This window comes from Pagrus major, chromosome 19 (genome assembly GCF_040436345.1).
Source record: "Pagrus major chromosome 19, Pma_NU_1.0".
In the NCBI taxonomy this organism is placed as follows: Eukaryota; Metazoa; Chordata; class Actinopteri; order Spariformes; family Sparidae; genus Pagrus; species Pagrus major.
This window is the reverse complement of record NC_133233.1, coordinates 17,525,428-17,540,173: the sequence shown is the minus strand read 5'-3', so window position 1 is coordinate 17,540,173 and position 14,746 is coordinate 17,525,428. Positions and strand designations below refer to the sequence as shown.

The window sequence follows — 14,746 nt, the reverse complement described above, 5'->3', positions numbered from 1 at the left end:
CTAGGTCTCTTTGTAGTGACTTCTGAACACTGTAAACAGGAACATTTAAATAGTTTGCTTTGACGGTTGGTAGAAGAGTACTCTAAAAATGGGTGGGATAACATTATAGTAGCGGAGGTAAAGGTCAATAACTAAACAGATAATGACGTCCCCAGGTCACAACCCTCACCTCTCTAGGTGGAGGAGGCTCAGCAGGAGTACATCAGGAGACAAGGTAAGTTTAGTTTTTGGATTGAGGGGTGCTGCTTCTGTAATAACTGATTTTGGGAACTGTGGCTGCCTATTCTGGATAATAACTCCAAGGTGCTCACCTCAACATGTTTTCTTATCTAAAGGGAACACCTTCAGGATGTTTTTCAGTCAGTTTCCACCTTTCAGATCTTTTTTCCAGGATTATAAAATCCTCTAGACAGGTGAAACATAATTGTAAAAAAGGTTTCCTTGCAGGATTTGTGAATGAAGGAGCTGCACATAGGTGTTTACACTCTATAAGGGCATTTCTCATGTCAGGGCAGGGTTTAGAAATGTCAGACAGATGGCTTTTCTCAGATACTCACATACCTGAGACAGAGATAGCTGCATTGCTGCTGCTGCTGCTATAGCATCCACTGTTGGACGTCTGGGAAATTATTTTTAAAGTAATCTGCTGATTTAAAGCAATGGCTAAGCTTTCCTGGGAAATAATCCGCAGACATCAGGCACTGGCTCAGCCCTCAATTTGCACAAAGCACCCGCAGCTCAAGGTGCCTGTGAGCCTGGCTGGGCATTTTTAAGCAGGCAAAGGTGACCATGACACCAGCATTTTCGTGGCCCCTGTGGTCTCTCTTGCAAAGAGTAATAGCTGACACTTGAAACTGTTTTTCCTTCATGAACAGATTCATATGAAGAATGGTGATATCGACCAGTGGAGGAAGGTAAGAAGAACTTATGTGCTGGTGCAGCTGGGTGTGCATGTGTGCATAGGCAATTTCAGTAATTCAGTAATATACAATTTTCTGTCATTTACAAACTAAAGAATGAATAAAATAATTATCAGATTAACTGATAGTTTCAGCCCTACATCTCTTTGTCTGTATCTGTGTCCTCAGCGAGTAGAGATGGCTTCAGAATTTGCTGTATCCGAAGTATTCTGCCCCAAGAAACCTCATTCAGGAACCAAAAACCCTGCTGTACCATTGCAAAGCTCTGACCAGCTAAGAGATCATGATGATGCTTACAGTGAAGGTAGGTTATCCCATGAAAAAAACAATAGACTTGTCTCTGGAGAAGAGTTACCTATATAACAGAGGGCTGAGTCTGTGCAGAAGCAGGACAATTATGTGTGTGTGATTCTCTCTTGCAGCTCAGGCTCTTCTTGGTGATTGGCTGGGCAGTAAGTTGCGTCTTGAGCTGGAAATGGATGAGGAAGATGACCTGATGTGCTCCGCTGAGAGGAGAAGCCCTGTTGCGTTGGCGAGTGCTCGGCCTGCAGCTGTGGACTACACAAACTTTGATGGTACAAACTGTGTCATCTGTCCTACTAACCTGAGGCTCTTTATTTTAATTAATCAGCATCAGCTCAAACAGCTCCCAGGCCATCATGGGAATTGGGAGGTTTACATTTGACATTGCAAGCCAAAATAATTAATGGGACTAATTAATTAAAGCGAGGGTTTGTAGCTGAATAGAAAAAGTTGGTGCAGAACATCTTTAAAGGAGAAGTTCACCCCAAAGGAACGTGTAGTTGTTATCATGCAAACCCAATTCCAGCCTAAATTACAGGACAAGTTCCCCCCAAAATTTAAATGTGTTCATTATCTGCTCACACCCATGACAGTGGAAAGTCTGGTGAAATCTCAAAACATTTCTAGCGTTTCACAGCAAAACAGCATTGCAGTATTGTCCTGAACAACTGAAGTAGATGGAGAAAATACAACATCAAAGTGGCTCTATACAGCTCGTCTGGCATGATCCAAGTCTCCAGACGCCCCGAGATCCCAAATTGATTTTGGAAAGATTGAAAGTTATTTACACCCTTTGTGAAGCCGAAATCTTCAATGTAGCTGCTAAGTTAGTGGCAAAAATATTGAAAAGACTTTATTTAGATGCCTATTTCACACTGAAATTTTGAAAAACATTGATTTTGCTTTGAATATGCAATGTCAATGTTTTTGAGATTATTATAGGTTTTTAGGTTGATCGACCCCAAGCAAGTGTTTCTTGTCTCAGCGCATTAATTTTGACACCATGCTTAAATGAAATGAAACTAGCAGCCTTTAAGGGAAGAAGATCAATCTAAAAACATATTTCTACGCTTTGCAAAATACTCAATAATTTGTAAAGTGCAAGTGATCCACATTCTTGATATAATACTTTTTTTTTCAAATACTTAGATCTGTACAAGTGTCTGGCTGAGGAGGAGGAGCACAGCGCTGTTAACGGCTTCCTACAAGACCTGATGGAGCGAGAGGTGTTGGACTGTGGGGTGATGGAGGAACTAGCGTTGGATGTTGGACAAACAAAAAGAAAGTTCAGAGACCCGATCGTCACCATGGAGGCACGACACCTCCAGGTATGTGACCAAAGTGAATCTCAAATTCCTCAATTTGCATAAGAGATGAAATGCTGTGGGTTGGAAAACTGTCAGCAATTCAGCTGTAAGCTACATTCTAAATTACATTAATTGCTACTGATTGCTGCTAAGGTGCGGGAGAACAGGGCCAGGCGGGAGGCTGAGAGGAAGAGGCAACAGAGAGAGAAGGAGGCTCAGCGTCAAGCCAGAGAGGAGGCAAGGCGGAGAGAGCGAGGGGAGGAGATGAGGAGGAAGCAGGAGGCAAAGAGGCAGGAGGAGATGGTGCAGCAGGAGATGTTGAGACTGCGACGTGAGATGGAGGAGAGGAGAGGCCTGGAGCAGCTGGTTCGACACAGGTATGGTATCCTCTGTTGAAGTGGAAGTATCTGAAATGACCCTCATGTCTGATTGCGTCTACTGTGACTTCCACCTTCCTGTGATGGATTGAATGGGTTAATGATAACCTGTTGACACGTAAGCCTGTGATGAGCCAGCTCCCTGACCAAAACAACTATCGTGGAAGTGACCCTGTGGAGGATACATGAGCCTTTGGCAGACACCATGAGATTGGTCTTTAATCCCTCACAAAGTGTGTACAATCCAAGGCTTTTCTTTATCAAAAGTGTGTTGTGAGATAGGCTAACTTTCATCATGAACATCCTTTGATAACGGAAATCAATGGTTGTCATCATGTGGACATAAAAACGAGACCTTAAGATTTATAAGGTCGCAACTAAGGATAGTATTTATGATGCACTTTATCATTCAGTTGGCACCCGGAAATGTGTGTGTGATTCTTGGTCAATGTCATCTCTAAGCTCATTATTATTGAGGGAGTCTGGAATCTCGTCAAGATTCATCTTATCTGTCCCTTCAGACACTCAGAGTCTGCTAATATACTTGTGAAGGACAGTGAGTAACCATGTCAACGCATGAATTAAATATCCTAATGGGACACATCATTGGCACTAGATGAACTAGATGAAGTCAGTGTATTTTTAAAGTCAGTAGGATTATGGGGATCAGTAATGTCTGTACAAAACTTCATGGCATCCACCCAAAAACTGTTATACATATTTCAGTTAACACCAAAGTGTTGGACTGAACAACCAGTCGACATTCAAAGAATCAGTCAATCAAACTTTATTTATGTAGCACCCCCAAACAATTCAAAAAGCAAAAGTATAAAGTGCTTTATAAGTGATTGAAAAAACATGGAATATTAAGAAAACAAAAAATGGAATTTAGAGACTAATGCACAGCAAGTCAGCAATAAAATATGGATAAATAAAATAATTAAAGATACAGATAAAAGATAATACAAGGAATGAAAACACCAATGAAAAATAAAATGAGAAAAAACTTAAAAATTGATAAAAGATGAAATATTAATAGAATAGAATATTATAATAATGAGAAACTGTAAAATGTAGATAAAACAGAATAAATAGCTATGATAAAACAACAAATAAATACATTATTAAAAAGTAGAAACACTAAAACCATAAAATTATAGGACACTACATAATAAAAGCCAGAGTCGATAGAAAGTGTTGATACTTCAAGCTTCTCTCAGATCCTTCAAAAGGCTGTTTCCATTGACTCAGAGCATAACGGCCGAAAGCAGCGTCACCAAATGTTTTCTGTCTGCGTTGTGGGAAAGCCAAAAGAGAAGAGCTGGAGGATCTGAGTGGTCTTCTTGGCTCATAAACCAAAAGGATATAGTCTGGTGTCTGAACATTGCCATCCATAGAGCCATATCCTGCTTGTGTAGCTAAAATGTTTAGGTTCGTATTCCTCAGGACATTATTTTTGTCGTTAAAGATATTTTTTTACTGATGATTCGTTATTTTTTATTGTCTAACCATAAAAAAAAATTTCAATTCTGAAAATCTCAAAAACTCAGTACTCAAAACACAATATTGGAGAATGTGAAATTGAACAGAGGTAAGCAAAAGGAAAATAACCCACTTGGTCGATTCCAGGAGACGTGTACAGTGATGGAAAAACTGAATGTGTATAAGATCTGTAATCTTATTATTTTGATTGATGTGATTTACTGCAACTTTTCGCGGATGACTGCAATTCTTCATGTAGTATATGTATGCTATATTTATTCCACAGGGAGAGGGAGAGAGTGGAAGGGCAGAGGGCAGCCAGAAGCCTCCAGTCAGCTCCTCCACTTCACACAAAACAGCAGCAGCAGGACTCAGAGCGACGCTTTAAAGAACCGAACATTGAAACCAAAGTTCACATGCAAAATCTCAAGGTTGGTGCCTGCACTGAATGTGTGGTAGTATTTGCAGGCTGGAACAATTCTGTAACTTGTGGTCTTGCATGTTTGCATGCATCTGTGTGCATGTTTTTAGTGTCTCCAGAGGCATTTCTCCGGATGGTATACAGTGGTGTTGGACCGAAGGCTACGTTTGGGTAAGGCCACTGCGCTCTGTGACTGGAAGAGGCAGCTGAGAGCGTGGCGAGCGTGGCGGGCAGTGGTGTGGGAAGAACAAAAGCAGCGAGAGGTGTCGAGAACAGAGCAGGAGCTACGAGCTGAAAACAGGCGAGAACTAAAAAGAAATTACGTTAATTTACCACAGATGGCCCAATGTAAATTATTACCCATATTAAAAATTAGACTATTAATTATAACAGTATTTCTAGTAGACACTCAGTGGTTATATATCCTGTTCCCCAGGCCCAGCAGTAAGTGAGGCTTAAAAATATGATCATATCTGTCACCTCCTCCAGACAATGCCACCTGGCCGTGGAGAGCGACCGAAGACGTTTGCTACGGCGATGTCTGAATGAGTGGCAGCTATGGTGTCGGATGGAGAAGGAACAGCGAGTGCTTTTGGCCCAGCAGCAGGAGACCCGCCGCAAGATGGCTGCCTTAATCAACGCTGCATCGACAGGCAAACTCAAGGCCACGGAAACTCCAACTTATCAGGCAGTAATGGCCCCTCCTGAGGCATCTAACCAACCAGAAAACGAAGAGAAGGTGAGGGGTGCAACAGCAACAGTGCACAGTGCAAAGGGATTCATTCAGACGTTAACTCTCTTTAACGCTTCCCACTGATTATAACCTAATTTTTAAGTGAAATCATGACTAAAACATCAGCCCTATGCTTAGCAGGTGATGCTAAAGGCCTCATTACTGAAGTTTAAACTGAATGAGACGTTTGTTTTTCCAAATAGTCACGATGACCTGAAACCTCTCCTGTACGTCGACCAGGGGGAGAACCTTTTCCTGCTGAAATAGTCACAACTCTGGAGAGTGCAGGAGCAGGAAAGGAGGTGTAAATATATAGGACAGGAAGGTATAGAGCAGATGGACGAATAAGAGGTGTAGGATAGTGGAACAGAGCTCGAGGGACGTAAGAAACGGAACAAGAGATGAAGTTGGAGTTGCAGTAGTTCATGGTGGAGGGGTCAGGCCCCTGCTGCTTATATATCAGGCTTCCTGGAGCTCGAATAAGATTAAGTTACTTGATACTGTATCTATAATATCCCCCTTAAGCTTTCTGCAGACCTAGACCTGAGGGCAGGTTTGATTTTTCTCATATATAATCTTTATATCTGTTCCCCCCTGTAGGAAGATCACCACAGGTCAGGCACTTCAGCCCACAACGCCTCTGCAGTGCAACAGAGCAGGACCCCTGCGTGCACTGTGGCCCAGCCCACACAGCCATGGCAGGTGACCCAACGCCATGCAGCGCCAACGGCCGCTGAGCTCCACGAGGCACGGCGGAGAGGCGAGGGCGGCGGCTTCACCGGTCCAAAAAGAGCAGCGTCGCCGGCCAGCAGGTTTGAGAACAGACATGCCGTCCAGCAGCAGATCATCACGCAGCAGAGGAAGCTGTTGAAGGAGCAGCAGGACCAAATTGCACGGCTGAGGGGGGAGCAGAGCATGATGGGATTGGAGCTGGAAATGGAGAAAACGGTACAGCTTACCGAGCTATCATTGTTAGGAGGCTCGAGACCAAAGAGCCACAACTGTGACCTCACAAAGCACAGGTAAACTCACTGCACTTCCTTGAAATGTAAGGCACAAAAGCTCTAGATGTGTGTTTTATAATATTCAAAGTAACACATGTTTGAATTGACTGATCAACAACTTTTAGTTTGCCAGTTTATGAAAAATCTCACCTTCAAATAAGTCATTCTGGTGTTGGTTTGGTGATGTTTGTAAGTCGTTAATTAGGGGTAATGAAGGTATTAGTGTCATGAGTCTTTCACTTTCAGATAAACCATCAACAAATGGTTACCCACAATTGTATATTTTAATAAGTTGTATATTATTATAATATTATGCTTTTTCATTTGCACAAGCTACAATCCATTAAGTCTGCAGTTATAAATGTGAATAAAAAGTTAACAACATGTGTGTAGATGTACTGCAGCACTTTCAAGAATATTTTATTTATCTATGTATTTAATTTAAGCAGGCCAGTGTACAGCTCAAACATAAATGTCACCATGCTGTGCCGTTCCAAGCTAATTTTCATCAGCAGCCCCATGGCAAGTCTGAGCAGAGATACGGCACCATAACAAACAGTACAGAGTAAAAAAAAAAACAGAGTTATACATAAAAGAACATATAAGTCATGCAGTATAAAACTACACATGGAAGCGCATCACAAATGTGCACTTGTCAAATAAAAGCAAGCCATAAAGATGGAACATCGATATCAGTGAGTGCAGAGCTGAGCAGCTGTTAATAGACTTTTTAAGTTGGTTTTGAAAGTGCTGACGGAGCTGCAGCTCCTCACATCATCATGCAGGAACGTCTATTGATTTGCAGCTGGTACAGAAAAAGCTGATTGCTCTCGGTTCATCTTGGTGGGGTAAAATGGTGTGGTACATTCTTGTATTGAAGATAGAACTGAGTGTAGAGTGAGTGTACATAAAGTAACATAATAGAGGAGGGGCTGAACCATTTAACATTTTACAAACCAGACACAACTTTCAGTTTTTACTGTTTGTTTGAAAAGGACTCAAGAGGATTTATGGCTGTTTCACCATAAGATTTTCTTTCTGTTAATGGCTTGCTTATTTCTGCATTTGACAATAAAACCTCTGAATCCTTTGAATCCCTTCCTACTGTCAATACTCTTGCATTTGATGAGAGTATCACTGTTAGGAGATGGTGAAAGTTTGTCATCCACAAAACATTTCTGGAGCTTCACAGCAAGACAACGTTGCAGCATTCTCCTAAACAACAGCGGTAGATCGGGACTTGTTTTGAAACTGGAAAAAAAAACTGAAAAACCATTAAACTGCATAGAGCTTGTCCAGTGTATTGTAAGTCTCTGGAAGCCCTGAGATCACAAATTGATTTGAAAATATGTAATTTGCACCCATTACAGCCGAAATCTTCACTGAAGCTGCTAAGCTAAAGTGTTACCAAGCACCCCATCTGAAGTGGGCGCACAAGCTGGACCACATGTTGAGAGAGTAAAGTGACGTTTCAATCAATTTGGGGTCTCAGGGCTTCTGGGGATTCGGATTACACCGGGCAAATTCTACAGAGCCATTTTATGTTTTTTTTTTTTTTAGGTTGTTCTCTTTTATATTCCAAATAAAGTCCCCATCTACTGCAGTTGTTATAGGAGAATGCTGCAACACCGTTTTGCTGTGTCTTTCCACCGCCATGGTGGTGAGTAGATGCTGACTGAATTTTGATTTTTGGGTGAAATTACCCTTTGAGTCAATACCTGTCTGTGTAAAATTTGGCAGATAAGAATGAGGAAAGTGTGAATGTGTGGACAGAGTTATCTTTGATTTTTACTATCACAGGGCACGGAGAGCTACTGGAAAACCTGATGTTCTCTGTGCACCTCAGAAGAAAGCAGTCACACGGCAGGCATGCCCCCATCCTATCATTTCAGGTTAGTATGCAGGTTCAGCAAGCGCAACAGCAGGGGAAGAAATAGACACGGATTTACATACACATACTGTATAAACATACATAGAAGGTTCATATCTCCTTCCAAACATATGGTGACAGAACGGTGAAGCTCTTTTGTCAGGAAGATTGGATGACCCCCCGAGTCACACAAATGGAGACTTGACTGTTGCATGCATGAAAGCCTTAAGGTCTGTAGTCCAACAACAGTAACATAGTAATTACAAGGCCAGGGAGAAACATGTTTTTCCTGCACTGGTCAATTTTGAGATTTCTTTTTTCAGACTATGGGAAAGAAAATGTCCAGAATATACATTTACATATTTATTTTAGTTTAGATTTTCATTCTGGAAATGTAAGCAAAATAGTAATGAAATACAAAAACATTAATGTAAGTAATCAACTAGAGAAGTTTCATGGTGATATCCCTTACTGAAATGTAATATTAATGTTCACCTGTAGTGTCTTGCCTTAGCACCAATTTTACACGTTAAAGTGTTTACAGGTCCTGTGGAGTACTGCTGCATACGTGAAAAAAAATATTATGAAGTCTTTTGTGGCTCCAGAGAAAGCTGCATGTAATCGGAAAAAAATCCTCCAGTGATGTCACTCAAGTTGCATTGTGGGTAAGGTAGGTTCAAGGTTTTAAAAGAAAGAAGAACACGTGGAATTAGAAAGACGATATCTCTGGTTCTGTTGTATCACTTTTGATAATTCGTTTTTAAACTGTCCATAATTAGTCTAACAGTGTAACAGGAGTGCAATGATAGATCAGTGGACTGATTTTCAAAATGTGCCACCTACATTACCCACAATGCAATTTAGCCACTGAGTGACATCACTGGAGTCAGTTTATCAAATTACATGCAGCTTCCTCTGGAGACACAAAAGGCTTTATACTACTTTTTTCACATGCACAGAAGTCCTCCCCAAGACCTGTAAACACACTTTAAAGGTGCTATATGCAAGAATTATCAAATTCATACTCAAAACAAACAGGGTAACCGCTAACTGTAGCTGCCTTAAGCTAGGTAGCTTGGTTTGCCGTGCATCCAGTGGTTCAAACTCGGGGCTCTGGGACAGGGGAGTGTTGGTGTTTACACCACTAGCACAGGAGCTTTGGACCTGGGCAGAATGGTGAGCATGCTAACTTCAGTAGATATCTCTTCAACACAATACAATACAATATGTCATAACGTTAAAACTGTTACTTTCTTCACATTCTGTTAATAATTTCAGTTAATGTTTAACTAAAATGTTCAACCAAAATTTAACAAAAAACTTAAATATTGTACCTTTTCAATGTGTGTAAAATTGGTGGTTACACTTCACTTCCAGTGGCCTGTTCAAAATATGAAACATACATAAACATTCAGATACAGTATGCACCCCTGAGACTCAGATGAATACCTTATCCCCAACTCACCCCTCATCTTCTCTCTGCAGCCATGGAGGCCCGTGCACATCAACGCACAGCCCGGAGGAAAGAAATCGAGGAACTCAAGAGAAAGAAGGAAGAGGAAAGACTGGTAAGAGATGGAGGAGTTGCTTTCTGGTCCACCAACACTGTTTTATAGGAGTTGTTATTGTCCGGTTTTAAAAAAAGTGCAACTTTTCAGGATGAGATGAAAGCCGCTGAGGAGCAGAGGCAGAGGGAGGAGGAGGAGGAGAAGCGCAAAGCAGCAGAAAAGAAGAAGGAGGAGAAAAGGCAGGAAAGAGAGGTGAGACATGTTTCATATTTTATATGTCCATGAAGACATGAGTCGGAATACAGGAGCAGGACTGTACCCAGGCAACCCATTGCAGAGTATTAAAACAATGTCTCTTTTTTTTTGTGTGTGTGTGTGTGTGTGTGTGTGTGTGTGTGCGTGTGCGTGTGCGTGTGTGTGTGCGTGTGCGTGTGTGCAGCGGGAGGAGGAAAAACAGAGGCAGCTGAAAAGGCAACAGGAGCTCCTGAAGCTGGCCCATCAACACTACCACAGAAACCTGCTGCTGCGGCGAGGCCTGGCGCCATGGAAACGTCTCATTCAGCTCAAACAAGCAAACATGCAGGTAAAATCAGCTACAAAGACTGTTTTCAGCCTGCCTTCATTTTAAGAGCCCAGGAGGTGGTATTGCTTCTGAAAGTACTCCTGTACACCAAGTAGTCCTGTTTGAAGAAGGAAATGTGCCCCCCTGTAGGCTTTCCATTATCGCACATGCTATAAGAGAATTACAAAAAGCAAAAGGGAAGAAGTTTGATCTTCAAGGGTAAATCCAAGTCCTGGTACATGTCACGGATTCGAATAATAAAAAGTCTTTCTGGTTATAGAGGCTTGAACATTAAAAGGAGCACGTTCAGTCCTGCATCTGCTATCTGGCTCGAAGCAGTCGCTTCAAGGCAATGCGTGTCTGTAAAAGGCTTTTTATAATTCAAATCTATACAAGCGGCTGGACATTTTTTATGGCTGAAGGACCATTGGGTGGACATGATGCTTTCCAATTTTCTCCAACTAAGAAGCTTGTTTAGTTATTTCTTTTCCATCTGAGGAAGATTATAAATCTGCTATGTCTGTAATTCCATCAGTAGAAAGAGGATTACACATGCTGTTTTCTGTTGTCTCGCCTTATCTGAAGAGGTGTGGAGGAGCAAAACTGCCAAAATCAAGAAACAATTATATTAAAAAATAAGTGGCATTCATTTGTAAAAAATGTTTTTACATAAATTGATATTTCTGTTTTAATTTGCTTTACTTTATTTACCTTTGTAATAATTTCCCTATTTATTTACTTTCCCATTTCATTTTTCATCCTATTTATCCACTTTTCAATTTATTGATCTATTTATTTATGTATTATTCTCCCTTCGCATTTTTTTAAATGTATTTATTTATTTTTGATTTGGGTTGTTTTGGTCCGCTATAAGAGCATAGAAACAGCTTGGACATGTTCAAAACACTGGAAAAGCTTTTGAACAAAAAGTGTTTTAAATAACTTTTAAATACTGTCATCGTTTGTCAGTCAGAATCTTTGGCTCCTCATCTATTCCCCTTTTTGCCTTAGCTGTCAGTTATTAATGTATTATTTATTGATTTATTCTGTATTCATTATCCCTGTTGCTGGGATGATTTGTATTTGATCATCATTCCATTTAATCATTATCTGTCAATAAGTTCTGTTTTGGATTTTCAGAAGTGCCTTGTAAAGTTTATTATTATTATTATCATTATAAAGTACCACAAACCACACGCTGTGTATCCACAGGCAGCCTGATCTAACACATTTAATAGACTGATAATTGTGAGAAAGGAGAGAACTGTTCTGGTAAAAATACTCACTGAGCAGCTTAATTAAACACAGGACGCAAACCTACGAAACACACATATACCCACCACCCAGCACCACATTTATACTATTCAACATGCACAGATATAGCTCAGACACACACACTCAAACAAGGCAGCGGGAAAACATCCAAACAAAAGCATGTGACAACTTCATAGCCTTATTCCCTTGACAGTATCATCATTTAATCTTTAAAATGTTCCTGCCTTTGCACAGAATCATACAAAACGCAAAAATCCCCTTGTGCATACATGTTTCACAGCTAGATATTGTACAAATCCTCTTTGTTACACGTGAGATTCGAGCGCTTCATCATTTGACACAGCTCTATTGTTTCAACCTGGCACATATGATTGAGTTTGGACGCATTCATCGGCTTGCATCGGTCTTTTTCTTTTCAATCCCCGCCAGCTGGCCCAGAGTCACCACAATCTCTTCATCCTGAGGCGCTGTACAGTAGCCTGGCGGGAATCAGCAAGAGAGTCCCTGTCTGCGAAAGAAGCTTCTGCAAACCAACTGTACCAGCACTTTTTGCTTCGGAGGAGCTTAAGCTGCTGGGAAAGAGTGTGTATACACACGCACACACATACAAGCACAGTTACTCAATCAGAATTACAGGCTCCTCCATCTTCTGCCAGTGACTTAAAACATAATTGAGTGCAGGTTGCGGAGGAGATTAGGAAAAGGTTGTTGCTTTAAGTGCGCTGTCTTTAAGATAAAAAAAGTTTAGATTAGTTCCTACTCATTTTCTTGATGAAGCTTAAACTTACTGAGTGACTTGCGTTTGAGTTGAATGCCAATACACTTTTAAAATGTTCCTATCTCTGAGGGAGTGTTGTCTGTCTCAGCTTAAGGACTGGCGGATGATTCAGGAGGAGCGAGCCGAGCGTTTCTATCGCACTCGCACTCTGAGGAGGTTTCTGCTTGCACTGCTGGACCATGTGACCCAGGAGAGGCTTGTGGAGTGGGACCGTCAGGAGCTGGCTCAGGAGCATAATAACAGGTCTGCTACCCGTGACTTTCCCATATGTCCCCTGTAAGGATGATGCTGTGTGTTCCCCCAGTAACATAACCAACTAACAGGGTGTCATATTAAAATGAGCAGCTTGTAAAACTTTAATTAAGAGTTGAAATTTAATATCAGAGCATGCTGCGCCCCCAAAAAACATTGAATTCCTATAAAACATCATATTAAATCTAACTTTATAGACATTTTAAATCCTATTCTATAGGAAGACTTTATAGATTTTCAAGACTTGCTTACAACAAAGATGAATTTCTGATGATAAAGGTTCATTTCTGATGATAAAGGTTAAGACACTGGAACATGCATCTTTGAGCAGAAACAGTTGTTGAACATCTAATATGAAATATGAGAGCCTTAGCAGTGCATCATGTCCTTAACTCCAGTGAAGTGCCTCATACAGTATCTGCTGTAAATGCATCTTCTTATTATGATTAATGGAGTCAGTTATGGTTTTTTGCTGCTCAGGTAGAAACTTCAATATAGCTAAACTAACTGGCATAGCATAGTGTTTTTATAGCCTGACTGCTCTCTAGCCCTGAGTGATTAAAAAAATGTATTTTCTGCAATAATTCTCTTTTTAGCAGCCTGATTCTCAATTAGTTTTGTGAGTACAGGTAATATATCATTCAATGAGAGCACCTGTGTGAATGCTAACGTCAGCATGCTCACAATGACAATGCAAGAATGTTTTTTACAGGTAATGTTTACCATGTTCACCATCTTAGTGTAGTGTGGTTTTGCTAATTAGCACTAAACAAAGTACAGCTGAGGCTGGTGAGATCATTAGTTTTATAGGTATTTAGTCATAAAGTCTAAGTATTAGTCATTTTCTTTTGACCTGCTGGTGCCGCCAAGAAAGCTCTTGGGTTTGCTGTCATGCAGTAGATCGGAACAGAATAACAGCTGCCAGATGTGCTCCAGATGTTTCCAGTGAATAAATATGAAAAATTAATTGAAAAAAGTTACAATGTGAAATCAATTCATCCAGAAAGTCACAAGCCAATTTTTAATGTGTAGTGGTTTTTTTTACCTTAAATAAAATGTGTGTCCACAATGTTGTGCCAATCTATCTGAGAAGTTTTCAGATAATTGACTGGATAATTGAAAATGTTGACTTGCTGCTGGTGCTACAGGAAAGTCAGGGGGATCACAACAGTTGTTAGGATGCATTCTCTATGAATATGTGAATGAAATGTTACGGCAATCCACCCCATAGTTTTTGAGATATTTCCGTCTGGATCAAAGTCATGGACCGACAGGCACGTCCTTAGGACCACGCTGCTAGCGTGGCTGAAAAACGTTTGGTGACTTAAGAACTTTTCTAATTTGCGTCTAAATTGTTTCCTACAAAATATACATTTTAGATAAACACACTTCTGGTTTTTATTATGCTTAATAACAACATATTCAGTTTCCCATTGTGGCCAAAATTAATTATTTCAGCAGCACTCGTGGAACATAATGATGTCAATGTCTTTGTTACAAAATGTGAGCGTCTATAAACTGGCTTCTCAGGAGAGGTCAGGTAAGTGACCACAGCCTGCAGGTGAATTCCCACCGGCTGCCCAGCTGCCATTGTCCACAAGCCCGCAGAAACATCATGTGAAAACTCATTAGGTGCTGTCAACCCACAGGTCTCTATAATTCAGTTTCTTATTGCTCACTTGCTCTGTTCCCGTCTGTCCCTCCATCTGCCTGCACTTCAGACGGGTGCTGCGGCGATGTTTCCTGGCTTGGGGGCAGCTTCCATGTCTGCTGCGCGAGGAAAGAAAGAAGGAGGAGCGGCGGGAGAGGCTGGGGCGGAAAGTGGCTGAGATTCTGCCTGATTTCTGCAGCTGTCCACTGTAAGCCTCTAGCAGAAACTGTCCCTGAAGGAGACAAACTGCATACCGACGACACACGACGATCAACTCATCACATAACTCTGGTGGGGACACAT

At 41.0% G+C, this 14,746-nt stretch overlaps 1 protein-coding gene across 1 annotated transcript; it reads left to right on the top strand.

The window, feature by feature from the left end:
- Positions 1–33: 33 nt before the first annotated feature.
- On the top strand, positions 34–14,724 carry ccdc191 (coiled-coil domain containing 191). The gene is made up of 17 exons (XM_073488893.1): positions 34–214; positions 876–914; positions 1,089–1,224; positions 1,343–1,495; positions 2,373–2,551; positions 2,684–2,907; positions 4,676–4,820; positions 4,921–5,111; positions 5,300–5,549; positions 6,144–6,565; positions 8,348–8,439; positions 9,903–9,985; positions 10,076–10,177; positions 10,365–10,508; positions 12,192–12,344; positions 12,629–12,783; positions 14,514–14,724. The coding sequence occupies exons 1-17, from the start codon at positions 143–145 to the stop codon at positions 14,653–14,655; spliced, it is 2,682 nt and encodes an 893-aa protein (XP_073344994.1). The 5' UTR covers positions 34–142; the 3' UTR covers positions 14,656–14,724.
- The last annotated feature ends 22 nt before the right edge of the window (positions 14,725–14,746 follow it).